Source organism: Camelina sativa, chromosome 15 (assembly GCF_030686135.1).
Source record: "Camelina sativa cultivar CO46 ecotype springtype chromosome 15, ASM3068613v1".
Taxonomy (NCBI): Eukaryota; Viridiplantae; Streptophyta; class Magnoliopsida; order Brassicales; family Brassicaceae; genus Camelina; species Camelina sativa.
Window position 1 is genome coordinate 1,867,956 of NC_141894.1, and position 12,122 is coordinate 1,880,077.

The 12,122-nt window shown below is 37.4% G+C and overlaps 2 protein-coding genes and 2 long non-coding RNA genes across 14 annotated transcripts; 3 read left to right on the forward strand and 1 right to left on the reverse strand.

Moving 5' to 3' along the window:
- Window positions 1-483: 483 nt before the first annotated feature.
- On the forward strand, window positions 484-1,689 carry LOC147926200 (uncharacterized). Its single transcript, XR_015581262.1, has 3 exons — window positions 484-736; window positions 808-868; window positions 1,170-1,689. It is a non-coding gene; the product is annotated as an uncharacterized LOC147926200 (long non-coding RNA).
- A 552-nt stretch (window positions 1,690-2,241) lies between these two features.
- LOC147926201 (uncharacterized) lies at window positions 2,242-3,164 on the forward strand. Its single transcript, XR_015582161.1, has 2 exons — window positions 2,242-2,404; window positions 2,679-3,164. It is a non-coding gene; the product is annotated as an uncharacterized LOC147926201 (long non-coding RNA).
- An 841-nt stretch (window positions 3,165-4,005) lies between these two features.
- On the reverse strand, window positions 4,006-9,771 carry LOC104744625 (uncharacterized). 11 transcript variants are annotated; one of them, XR_015582158.1, is made up of 22 exons: window positions 9,491-9,757; window positions 9,106-9,414; window positions 8,868-9,023; window positions 8,629-8,784; window positions 8,369-8,521; window positions 8,058-8,207; window positions 7,336-7,679; window positions 7,113-7,191; window positions 6,881-6,922; window positions 6,574-6,623; window positions 6,400-6,449; window positions 6,295-6,322; window positions 5,934-6,008; window positions 5,749-5,859; window positions 5,597-5,653; window positions 5,368-5,481; window positions 5,151-5,272; window positions 4,955-5,024; window positions 4,807-4,848; window positions 4,605-4,645; window positions 4,402-4,528; window positions 4,006-4,307 (listed from the first exon to the last, which is right to left on the reverse strand). XR_015582158.1 is itself a non-coding variant. In XM_019237254.2 (22 exons), the coding sequence occupies exons 2-22, from the start codon at window positions 9,403-9,405 to the stop codon at window positions 4,192-4,194; spliced, it is 2,403 nt and encodes an 800-aa protein (XP_019092799.1). In that variant the 5' UTR covers window positions 9,406-9,414; window positions 9,491-9,771; the 3' UTR covers window positions 4,006-4,191. The 11 variants fall into 11 exon arrangements, 4 of the variants coding, with proteins under 4 accessions (XP_019092799.1, XP_010464000.1, XP_087344289.1 ...); XR_015582157.1 differs by having other exon boundaries at window positions 5,597-5,657; XR_015582153.1 differs by having other exon boundaries at window positions 6,574-6,636.
- Window positions 9,772-9,927: 156 nt separating this feature from the next.
- LOC104744626 (protein CANDIDATE G PROTEIN-COUPLED RECEPTOR 2) lies at window positions 9,928-12,094 on the forward strand. The gene is given in 7 exon segments (XM_010465699.2): window positions 9,928-10,382; window positions 10,563-10,754; window positions 10,960-10,980; window positions 10,982-11,123; window positions 11,230-11,332; window positions 11,436-11,517; window positions 11,820-12,094. Coding segments are annotated over 7 exon segments (903 nt in total). The 5' UTR covers window positions 9,928-10,097; the 3' UTR covers window positions 11,898-12,094.
- The last annotated feature ends 28 nt before the right edge of the window (window positions 12,095-12,122 follow it).

The window sequence follows — 12,122 nt, forward strand, 5'->3', positions numbered from 1 at the left end:
GAAATGAAAACTAAGTAAAGAAATGGAAATAAATGTTAACAGAACTCGAGTCAATAAATTTGGACTTAGGGTCTGATCACAATAGTGCTTCGTGTGATAATGATCAATAACAAAAACAAATTATGTTGTAGATATTATTGACTTACCAAAGGCTTCAAATTGTCCATCCATGGGCAGTTTCACTTCGTCTATGAATATTGGAATATGAAATATGGATTATGAAAAGGGAAAAACGAAAAAAAGAAAAAAAGAGATTTTATTCTTTTCAAGATAAGTATTGCTTTAGACTTTAATGTACATTTTAGTTTCTATATATTTAAAATAATATATACTTTTAAGCTGGTAGAAATTAGGATAAATGGGGAAACGAATCAGAAGAAGGAAGGAAACTTTAAGATAATTGAAAAAAATCTTTATTTATTAATTATGAAAATAATATATATATATATATATATATATATATATATATAATATATTATTTTCATAGGATGGCTGAATAAGATAGGGAGTTGGGTATAGAGGAATAAGGAAACACAATCAATCACACTTATGATTCGTGTATCAATTATGTAATTAGGAGATTGCATATCAATCACAATCTACGTGATTAGTCTCTACCTCTGTATATATATCTTGTATTATGTTCTGTTAATAATCAATTCATTCACCTTTCATATTGGGGACCTAAGTAGTTTCCGACCCGATGATGCAGATTCTGAGATATGTCGTCGCGAAGGTATCTGAGTGTTGTTGATTCTTATTTGTTGTTTCAGTTAAGTTAAATAACAAAACAAAACAATTTTGTAGAGTTATCGCTCATTTGGGGAGCGCCAATCTCGTGTGTTCTCTTCCTCGCCTAGAAACAATGGTATTATTCCTTATCATGGAGACCAGAGTTGTCGGAATCTTCTTCTTCCTGTCTGATTTTGTTTGATACTGTCTGATCTAGAGATTAGATTGATACTGTTTCTGAATCTAGAGATGAGATTAGATTAATACTGTTTCCTTTGTCTGATCTATAAACTACACTAATACTGTTTCCGTTGTTGTCTGATCTATAAACTACACTAATACTGTTTCCGTTGTTATCTGATCTAGACATTATTAGATTGATACTGCTTCTGAGTCTTTTCTTTTTGTCTGATTTCTGAGCAATGTTTTATGTCAAGGTGCTGGATTGGCTATCGCATATGCGCCTTACGCAGCGATTGGAATGGCAATGGCTGCCTCTGGCTTTTTTTATGTGCATGTTCACGCAACTGTTGATCGAGTTTTACAGGAGCACCTCGCGAGTCAGAAATGTCAGCTGCGAAAAGTATAACTGAAAAAGCCCAAAAACAGTTCGAGAGATCAGTGAAGTTGGGCAAGCAGATAGCAGAGATGAACGAGCAGCAAGAAGAGAAGAACAAGCAGCAAGCAGAGGAGAACAAGCAGCAAGCATTGCTGCTGGCCAGGTGGCAAGAACAGATTTCGATTAAAAGACGGGGTTATTGAGATTGATATCTTGTTGTGTTGTGTGGTGTATTGTCTAACCTAGTATTATTATAGATCAAGTGAGGAATGTCTAACCTAGTATTATTATACATCAAGCGCTCCCCACCGCAAAAGAACCATGTTGCTTTAGCATATTGTCTATTTTATATCAGCACTAATCTAAAACTGCACTCCTCAATGGCATATGATTCCGTCCATGTTGACATATCTTGTACTTTCCTGTTCCTCGAAAAGTTATACATTTGCGAAGTAGTGCTCACCATGCGAAGGAACTAAACCAGAGAGAATAACGGAGAATTTCTTTCTCAGAAGCCGTCAACATGAACAGAAGAAGCTCCAAGTGTAGGAAGAGACGAATCTAGTTCGAGAATCGATTAGAGCAAAATTATAAACCCTAAAATTTGAATGGACTCAGAGAAGAGCATATTTTTCTTCTTCAAAATAAGTATTGTTTTATATATTTTATATACATTTTGGTTTGCGTATTATTGTAAATTATTCAATTTAAATAGGGAAACGAATCTGAAAAAGGAATGAAAGCTCAGATTATTGAAAAATATCTTCTATCTATTACTAATTCTGAAGACAAACAAGAGAAGAGAAATGTTGACCCCAAAAAAAAAATATATATATATATTTATAAATAAAGATTATTATTAATCATGACTTTCATTTTCATAGGACCTAAAAGAAAGAGAACGTCAAACCTTCTAGTAGTTTCCGACCCGATCATGCAGATTCTGAGATGTGTCCTTGCGTTTGTTTGTTCAACTGATTGTGTCACATGAATTAGATCCTAATTTTTTTTTTTTTTTTTTTTTTAAATAAAAAACGAAAACAATTTGCAGGGTTATCGCTCATTTGGAAAGGCGCCAATCTCGTGTGTTCTCTTCCACGCCTAGAAACAATGGTATTATTTTCCTTTTGCGTCTGATCTAGAGACCAGAGTTGTCTGAATCTTCTTCTTCTTGTCTGATTTTTGTTTGATACTGTCTGAATTCTGATCTAAGAGATATTCGATTCGATATTGTTTCTGAATCTATAGATTAAAACTGTTTCCTTTCTCCGATCTATGTAGTTTAGACTTGTCTCCTTTGTTGTCTGATCTAAAGATTTATAAGATTAAATACTGTTTCTGAATCTTCTTCATTTTTTTCTAATTTTGAGCGCTGTTTCTCGTCAAGGTGCTGATTTGGACAACGCTGTCAACGCATGAGCGCCTTACGTAGCGTTTGTACTGGGAATGGCTGTGTCTAGCTGTTTTTATCAGTATGCTTACGCAACTTCTCTAGGAGTTCACCTAAAGAAGCGTAAGCAAGAACTGTCTGTTGCGAGAAGTAAAATTGCAGAGAACCGAAAACTGGGGGAGAAATTAAAGGACATGAGCAAGCAGCTAAAGGAGAACAAGCAGCAAGCAGTGGAGAACATGCAGCAAGCAGTGCTGCTGGCGAAGTGGGAAGAAGAGATTAGTATTAAAAGTCGACGGGGTTATTAAGATTGATATTATACAAAAGAACCATGTTTCTTTATCTATTATGTATCAGCACTATTCTAGCTCATATATAGAGTCTAATTAAAACTACACTCCTCAATGGGGCATATGATTCCATCCATGACATTTTTTGTTCTTCAATATTCTCCTGAAAAAGTTTTACTATATTTGCCAAGTAGCGCTCGCCTATATCTGCAATCTAGCCACTTAATAATTTTGTCGAGGCTTGGCAAATTCTAAAGCTCCCAAGTCAGTCGGTTTCCTACTATTTAACGCTTATGTGCCTGTAAACTGCTAAAAGAATCATCAAAGTTATAGTACTATACTTTTTTTTTTCTTCTAATGATGTTGCTTGCTGCTGCTTCGTACTTGTTGCATTCTCTATAGCTTTGCCCATATCTATTTCCTATTTCCCGGTGCAGAGCATTGCTTTGCTTCGTCTTCCTTTAAAGTAGGAGTGGCCAAGACTCATGAAAAGAAGTTTCGTCCATTTCACAGGAACATTTTTGATTATCTGAGCACGATTGGTTGGTAGGTAGGATTGCTGGTAAGCTAGAGATGATGGATCTCCAACAAAATCACCAGCCTCCATCTTTTCCTCTGCAATTTTTTTTTTTTGCTTTCGCAGCATCTTCTATATTGCATTCCATTGCAACAATAAACCTCGTAAAATCAAATCTCTCCAGTCAGCTTAGCTAAGTCTATGAAACACAGCACAGTCAGGGAAGCTATAACTCATACTCCCTGCAATACACATTGTTAATATAACCTATCAGTTCCTAATCTTAACCCGTCACTCTAAAAAATCAGTGTAAGCAAAAACTCTACTTATTGCTTACCAGTTCAGAGACAAGAACTGTGAACAACGCAATCATCCTTCACCACATAAATAAATCCAATAGGCCTTAAGAGTGTGGAGTTAGATGATGTCACTATTCCGTGTTCAATATAAATGATTTGGTAGCACATTACGCCTCACAATGTTTATAATATCAGTAGCTTGTAACAGACTTTCAAGATGCACAACTAAAAAGAATAATATTATCATTATTATTTCTTTCTAAATCACAGTTCCCATAGTTTAACTCCCCTATAAAATCAGAATGAAATATAAAAACATGAGAAAAGTAAGTTTTTTTTTTTTGGGTACTGTTTGTGTGTAAAGAGTGGAAATGGGGAAAATATAGGAATAAGGAGAGCACTAATCAGAAGGAAAGCTCAAGATGAGAAGGGTTGGATTCATGGTCAAGCCCTTTCCTTGATTTTTGCCAGAGCTGTGACTCTATGTTCAGCTTCCTCAGCTCCATTAGCCCTCTTTCAACTGCACCCGTTAAATTTACCCAAATTCATAATTATGTTTGCTTTTATTTGCATACATCTCATTGTCAGTGAGAGTGAGTGTAAGAAGACTGTACCATCAACAGCATCTTGTGACGTGGCAGATCGAGTCGCTTGGTTTATCCAATACTGGAGACGCTCATCCGCTAGATCAGATTCAATATCATGGTTCTTAGCTCTTCTCCAGAAATATGAAAGCCATGCCTGTATCCAAAGCCACAATGAGATGGTCACACTTACACCTGACGTTACCTGATAGTTGTGATGTGATTTTCTTTACCTGTTTAAAACTCACATCTTCAACTTCTTCGTCGCTTAACTCTGATTGGGACAACCAAAATGCATAAAGAACGTTTGAAGGAAAAGATTCAGGGTTTTATCATATAATGACATGACCTTGCTTAGGGTCTGATCACAATAGTGCTTCGTGTGATAATGATCAATAACAAAAACATATCATTTTGTAGAAATTATTGACTTACCAAAGGCTTCAAATTGTCCATCCATGGGCAGTTTCACTTCGTCTATGAATATTGGAAAATGAAATATGGATTAGGAAAAGGTAAATAGTATTTGTTCAAGGAAAACATCAAGTTAAGTATCGTTTCAAGGTATATCTTTGGTCATCACCTGAAACAAAAAACTTTGATGATGAGCTCCGTCTATTTTGAGCCATGACAAACGCAACTGCTTCCTGAACCTTTTAAGACAGAGCAACGGATGATACTTAAAACTCTCCTGAAACCATCTAATTACAAACCTTTGCTTCTAAAAAAAAAGATAGAGGCGACAAGAAAAGTTATCATGTTATGTTAAGTTTTTTCACCTTTAGTGCAGCCAGCTCCCGCAAACCTTTCTCGACCCATATCATGCTTTCGACATTTCCTTCCCCAGAAGTTTCTTGCAGATTTTCCAATGATTTTTCTCTTTCGCCTTTAGTGTTGTTAGCTGCTTAGTGGGGAAATCAGAGGGTAAGAACGAGCGAGGTCAGAATAATACTAAACATCTACCGTTAAATTTCTGCACCAAGCTGAAAACATTACATTCTGAAACTCCATCCCTTGCTCTTTGTCCTGCCGACAGAACAATCTCGAAAGGAAGAGGTGCAAATGATGACCAGTATTCATGCTTTGCTCCTGCAATATCCGCTTGAATGCCTGCCAACAACATTTCACCCAACTTTAGCCCATAATAAAATCAGTGTAAAGATTTGTTTTGCGTTTATCGATCTTATTACTTATAAATTTATGGATTAAGAAGTCAAGGTAGTACCATGTCTAACGCATAAGCCCCAATAACGTGAAAGCCAACACCTCTTCAGAACAACCTCTTCCTAAGATAAAGAGCTATAGATGAGAAGATATCGACTTAAAAAAAAAACACTAAATGGAAACAAAATGTATAAACCTTAAACAGTAGCGTACCATTTCCTCCTGAGTCAATATCAATCTCTTGGTCACGGTCTTAAGAGAATTAAGCTCTGATACAACTTCATGAAGCTGCTCTAAAGAAGATGCTGCCTCATCCCTAGCGATCTAAATCCAATCCAAGATCTAAAACGTTAGTACAGATGCCAGTAAGAACAACAAAATACATAAACTTGAAGTACCTCAGCTTCTGTGTGAAGAGCCGAAACATCTTCCCTCCTTCCTCCATGATTTTGTGATGCCACTTTCAAAGCAGCCTGAAAAGAAATGGTTTTGTGGATTATGCTACTTTTGATTGTCAAGATCTAAACTAAGATCACAACGCATGATGAGTCAGCTGTCAAAACCATCTACACTGAAAAAATTTCTTTGCATATACAAAAATGGAGAAATAAGTTGTATTAAGAAATGCAGAAGCAAGTTACTGAATCCACGTTTGGACACTTCATTTGCTGATAATGATGGTAGGCAGACATAATTATTAGAACTTTATAATTTAAAAATAGTGTATGGGATCATGTAGAAACTTGATCGGACACTAACCTCTCTCTGTTGTAGAGCTGCCTCCTTTCTGAAGTAAGAAACACATTCACAGAATTAGAAAATTTGCATATGTCAACTAAAAGTTGCACATAAACTGAAGCTTGCCTGCTTAAAAGACGTGCGTCCATAGTAACACCTTCTCCAAGGATTTCAACCTAATAAAAAGCAGCTTTGAGTTTATAGATGTAGTTAAAGTTCCAGAAAAGAAACACAGACTAATGATACAAACAGTTCGTAAGAAGGGACTTCTATGCTATTCTGCATGAACCATCTGCTTACCTGTTTCTCAAGTTGCTTAGCTCTTGCATCTGCTTCGTCACACTTATCTTCTGCAAGTCGAAGCTGGGGATGCATAAATTAGGATGGGATGCAAACTATAGTAAAATTTACAGGTATTATCTAACTTCACAAAGAATCTGCTAGACTAATATACATAAGATATGGTTTTTCCCTGAGATTAGCAACATCCACGACAAAATTTAGAAAGAGAATTTCTCAAATTCGCCAATGTAATTTCAGGAGATATGTCATCAAACGAAGTAACTAATGCCTACTGACACAAACTGTGAAAATTTACTGCCATCACCTTTTCTAACAAACTTTCATTTTCTTCTTGTAGCATATCAACCTGAAATGAAAACGAAAAATCTTGGAATCAAAAGCGTAAAGTGTAAGGAAAGCTCTAACCACAAAAATCTACAAAAGGAAAAGGCATGAGTTAGAGACAGAATAACCAGGAACTCAGATATCGAAAATATAGACTGAACTAGTTAATGCGTTTCATGAAAATATATCATCAGCTCCTGAAGAAAGCAAACCTCATCTTGCAAAGCTGAAGTAGAACGTTGGCTGCCTAACTCTCTTAAGTTGCCAGAGCTTCCCAAATCCATGGAAAACCTGCTAATGGACAGAAACCACTGAACTAAGATCACACTTGATGAGTAGGTGAATGTGAATGAAGTGGGTAGATGTGAACAATGATAAATGAGCATCCTCTAACATATCGATAACTTTAGTTCGGATATGCTGTCGTTTAGTTACCTTTTATCTTTTCGAAGATTGGTTGGCGTGTCGGATTGAAACGCAGGAGTCACTGGTTTAAGTGATATAGGCACCGTCGATGGCATTAAAGGAACTGTCCGTATTGGACGACCACTGAAAGATGAACGAGCTGATGGAGGTTGATCCAGAGCACTGAGAGACTGGGATGATTTGTTAGAGACTACAGAACGAGCGGATGCAGATTGCTCCACTTGGTTGGTTGTCTGAGATGGATGACTCGTCAATGTTGAAATAGCTGAAGGTTCTGTAGAATCTTCGCATGATGCGGATCGGCTACCTGAAGTTGGAAGTCCGGTCTGAGCTTGTTCCTTAGTACGAATTGACTAATGGAAAATAAACAAAGTTTCAGAAGACGTAAAAACAACAAAACAAAACAGGTGCTAACCGTAAAGAATGAGTCACAAACTTTGAGGCATGAAACATCTAATGCTGATGCAGATAGTCCAAAACAGTTAACTACACTACACCCTCTTCTTTCCTGGTGAATACCATAATGCTTATAAACACAAATGCAATGCTGATACTATTACAACCTTCAAAACACCTATAGACAGTGTTCTAGTGCTATCATGTCTTAAAATATCAAACTGTTTCTTGATTGACGAGTTTCTGAAAGTCTAAGCAAATATCATCATTTTAGTGAAACATCTACTAGTTCATGATTCACTATTAAAGGGTACATTTATCGAGACTAAATTTACCAAAGGAGTGCGAGGTCTCATTGATCGTCCACCTGCAAGTCCTATGCTTGGCATGCCACTAGTAAACGGCTCATCAAAATCAGCATCACTGTCTCCATTGGCTGGTGACTTAGCTAATGCTTGTGAATGCCTTAATGGAGGGGTTTTTGTCTGTAGTACACAGTGATAGGTCAAGTTAAACGAGTAAAACTAGCAAGAACACACTCGAAAAATAGTATGAGAAAGCAAGAGATTTCAGAAACGACTCACAAATTCTTTAACTGACATACAACAACAAGTTTTAAATCGATAATGTTAAACAAACTAATTACCAGAGGAGAACGTGACCGTGCTCCCCTTCCACCAGCAAGTCCTACACTTGGAATACCACTTGTATAAACATATGGAGTCTCATCATCTTCATTATCGTCATCTGCTGGCTGATGAACTGCCACCACCGGACGCCCTTGTGGCTGGCTTTTGTTCTGTGCTTTTCAAATTTTTTTAATCTAGACGTTAAAACTTATGTTGAAATTTTGAGAAACATGAACAAAACCTACAGTCAGCAAGTGTCCAAGTATCGGAACAATACCATAGATGACTGTGCCCGCATTGCCCTCCCACTTGCAAGCCCAATACTTGGCCTACCAATTGTATAATCTACTGAAACAACATCATCATCATCGTCGTCGTCCTTCTTATTATCTTCATTAGCTGGTGGCGTCCGTCTCGAAGGTGCAATTTTAGTCTGCACGAAAAAAGGGTATTAGCATAATAAGGAAGTTGAAGCCAAGAAACATTTGACAGACAAAAAAAGAACTTAAAACAAACCATCACAGGAGACTGAGGTCTTATTGTTCTTCCACCAGAAAGTCCAATACTTGGTCTGGTGCTGGATACATCCACTGAAAAGTCATCATCTTCATTATCATCATCAGCTAACTGTGGAGTTGCTCTCTGAGGACGCCTTGCAATAGGGTTCCTTACCTGTCATTCAAGAAAACGAGTATCACATAAATTAAATCCCTAGAAAGAGACCAACTGAGAGAAATTAGCAAAGCCCTCATACCAGTGGAGAGCGAGAAGGATGAGATCTTCCAGCAGCGAGTCCAATGCTACCTGTACCGGAGGAGGAAGCATTATAGTCAAAGGAAAGGTCGTCATCACTGTCTTCATCGTCCCCTGTTTGATTTGACATCACAGCCGCAAGTCTCTGAGCAGCTGCTTTCGTCTGTGCTTTCTTAGCACTCGAAGCATTGGATCCTGAACGTGTATGACGATGCATCAAAGGAGACGTCATCATCGGCGAAGATGGTGTTACTGGCTCCGTACTCTTATTCCTTACGTGTACAGGTCTCGCGTTTCTCATCGTCCTCAACTACAAAAAAAAATTAACTAAATCAATCATCCACATTCACATTCAATGGAAAACTCAAAATTACACCAAAAGTTACCAAATTTATCTCTCTTCCTAGAAACCCATCTCGAAATTTTGGAAACCACAGCAAACGCAAAAGAAAAAAAAAAAAAAAAAAACTCAAACGCGTGAATCAAACAGAAATTATAATCAACGGAAATGTCAAAGAAAGTTTCAATCGAGAAATCGAAGAACAAATTCGCCATTTATGGCACCGTAATTTTCTCTCAAAAAAAAACGATCCGGTCGTTTAGCCAAAATTGGCGAGTGCCTTTCAACGGTACGATTCACACACACACACACAAAAAAAAGAAGCTTTCTTCTTCTTCATTCTTATTCTTGATTATTTATACTTTCCTCCCTAATATTTTAATATATTTCTCAATAGTACCTTAACTTCTTAAATTACACCTTCCACCCAATTATTGTATTGTAATTAGTATCCTGAAACTTTTTTTTGTAATTCCATGTGTTTGCTTCTTCAGTGTTTTTGATTTGGTCGCCAGAGAGAGGATTACGAGATCATACGAATTCTGCTGTATCGCAAACGTCAAATCTCAATTTTTTCTGGAATTAGGGATTTGATTTCTACTCTATTGCGGTGGCTCTACTTGGGTTTCTGATTCGTTCGATTTGAGGGGAAAATGCGAGTTCTCGGCGAGATTGCGGAGTCGCCTTTTCTGATTTCACGGCTAAGCCCTAATTCGACGGCTACCGGAGGGTTTATCGGCGGATGGGTAGGGAAGTGTCATGGGTTTTTGCATAACACGGTTCTGGTATTAGCATCTATTCTATTCGTCGCTTACTTAGCGTATGAGGCGAAGAAGAGCTTGTCGAAGTTGTCGAATCGGAGATCGTATATTATGATCGCTTATTACGGTTGTCTTTGGCTTGTTAGCTTGCTTAATCTTGCTTGGTGTTGCCTTCAGGTTTGTTAATTTAGATTGAAGAAGAAAAGCTTTTTAGAGTGTTTTAGGCTTAGTAAAGGTATTAGAAAGCTTCTGTGTTTGTGTAAGCTGCCTAAAAGGAAATGTTTTAGCTTGGTTTTAGTCTTGATCATTTGCTTACTCCAGATTTTGTTTTTTGATTTACCTTTTTCATGTGTTTAGGCATGGGAATGTACTCCTGGGAAAGAAGTGATTTGGAATCTATTAACTTTGTTCACAACATCTGGAATGTTGTTTCTGGAAGTAAGCTTGGTAGCGTTTCTCTTCCAAGGAAACTATGCAAGCGGTGCTGAAGCATTAACACGAACTTTCCTCATCTCAGGGCTTGTTATAGGTCTTGATTTGCTTCTCAAGGTACCATTGTGTTCATAACTGTTAGATATCTACTTATATACTTTCTGAAAGATAGATAGAAAAACCTTCATTGAGGTATTTGGTATGTAGGCCTGAACTTAGCTTTGCAAAATTTTCATAGTACAGCGCAAACTTATACTGTCTGGTTACTGTATTACACCATCAGTTAAGTTTAGTCATTCAGGGGTTTCATTCGTCATTTCAGGCAATTTATCTTTTTGGATTTGGGGGTACCATTGTTTATCGACAACAATGAACATATACAAAAGCTCAAATGGGGCTTATGGGTCATCCACAAGCTCTTGCTAGCAGGCATTTATGGGATGATATTCTTCATGTACAACTCCAAGTGGAGAGAGAGATTACCCGGTAAATACATCGACCCCTCCCATCCTCCCTTATGGTTGCATAAGCCAATAGTTTTTGAACGGGGCCTATTACTTATCCCATGTGTCTTTATTTTCCGTTTTGACAGCGAGACCTGCGTTCTACAAGTATATAAGTGTCATGCTCGCCTTAAATGGTCTCTCCTTATTTGCATGTGCTCTTACGGCAAACGGTGCTCATTTTGGATTATGGTAAACCCTTTTAAAACAAAAGCCTCACAGTCAAAAGAGTAAAATCACTTAGTCAGATTTCGCTTGCTTCTAACACTAGAAAACAAAAATTGAATGCTTGCAGGTTGTATGGGATCTCAAGTGTTTGTTACCACGCCTTCTATCTTCCTCTTTTGTATGTTACTTTTCTTGCAGACTTTTTCCAGGTAAATCACTCATCTGAACATCTCTCTCTCTCTGTACATAAATATCTGTGTACCCACAAAATGCAATAAATAACCGCTTTCATCACTGTAGCACCATCACCTTCTTTATCACTATATAGAACCATCACCATCACCTTCTTTTATCACTAAAGCACCATCACCATCTCCTTCTTTATCACTATAGCATCATCACCATCATCATAATACCATGTCCATCACTATCACCAAAACACACCCCTTAGGTAGGTGTGTTATAGCTGGATCAGGATTTGGTGCTGAGTTTTCAATTGGCTTTGCTGCAGGAGGAAGATCTGAATTTGGAGAATGTCTACTATTCAGAGATGAAAGATGCTGGATTCTTCGACGCCGATTGGGAATAATAAGACCCCTGCCTGAGGTCTTCTGAATCTGTAGATACAATGGTGAATAGGAAAACTAAAAAATCAAGCTACTGTCACTTCCTTGTAGGACCTACTCTTGACTTGTATGTTAATATACCAAGACTATGGAGACTCCCCTGTACATTGTGATATAAAATACTTCTGTCTCTCATATATAGTCGTATGCATTTGCATCATGATTCGCATTGGGCATTTGGATTTTGG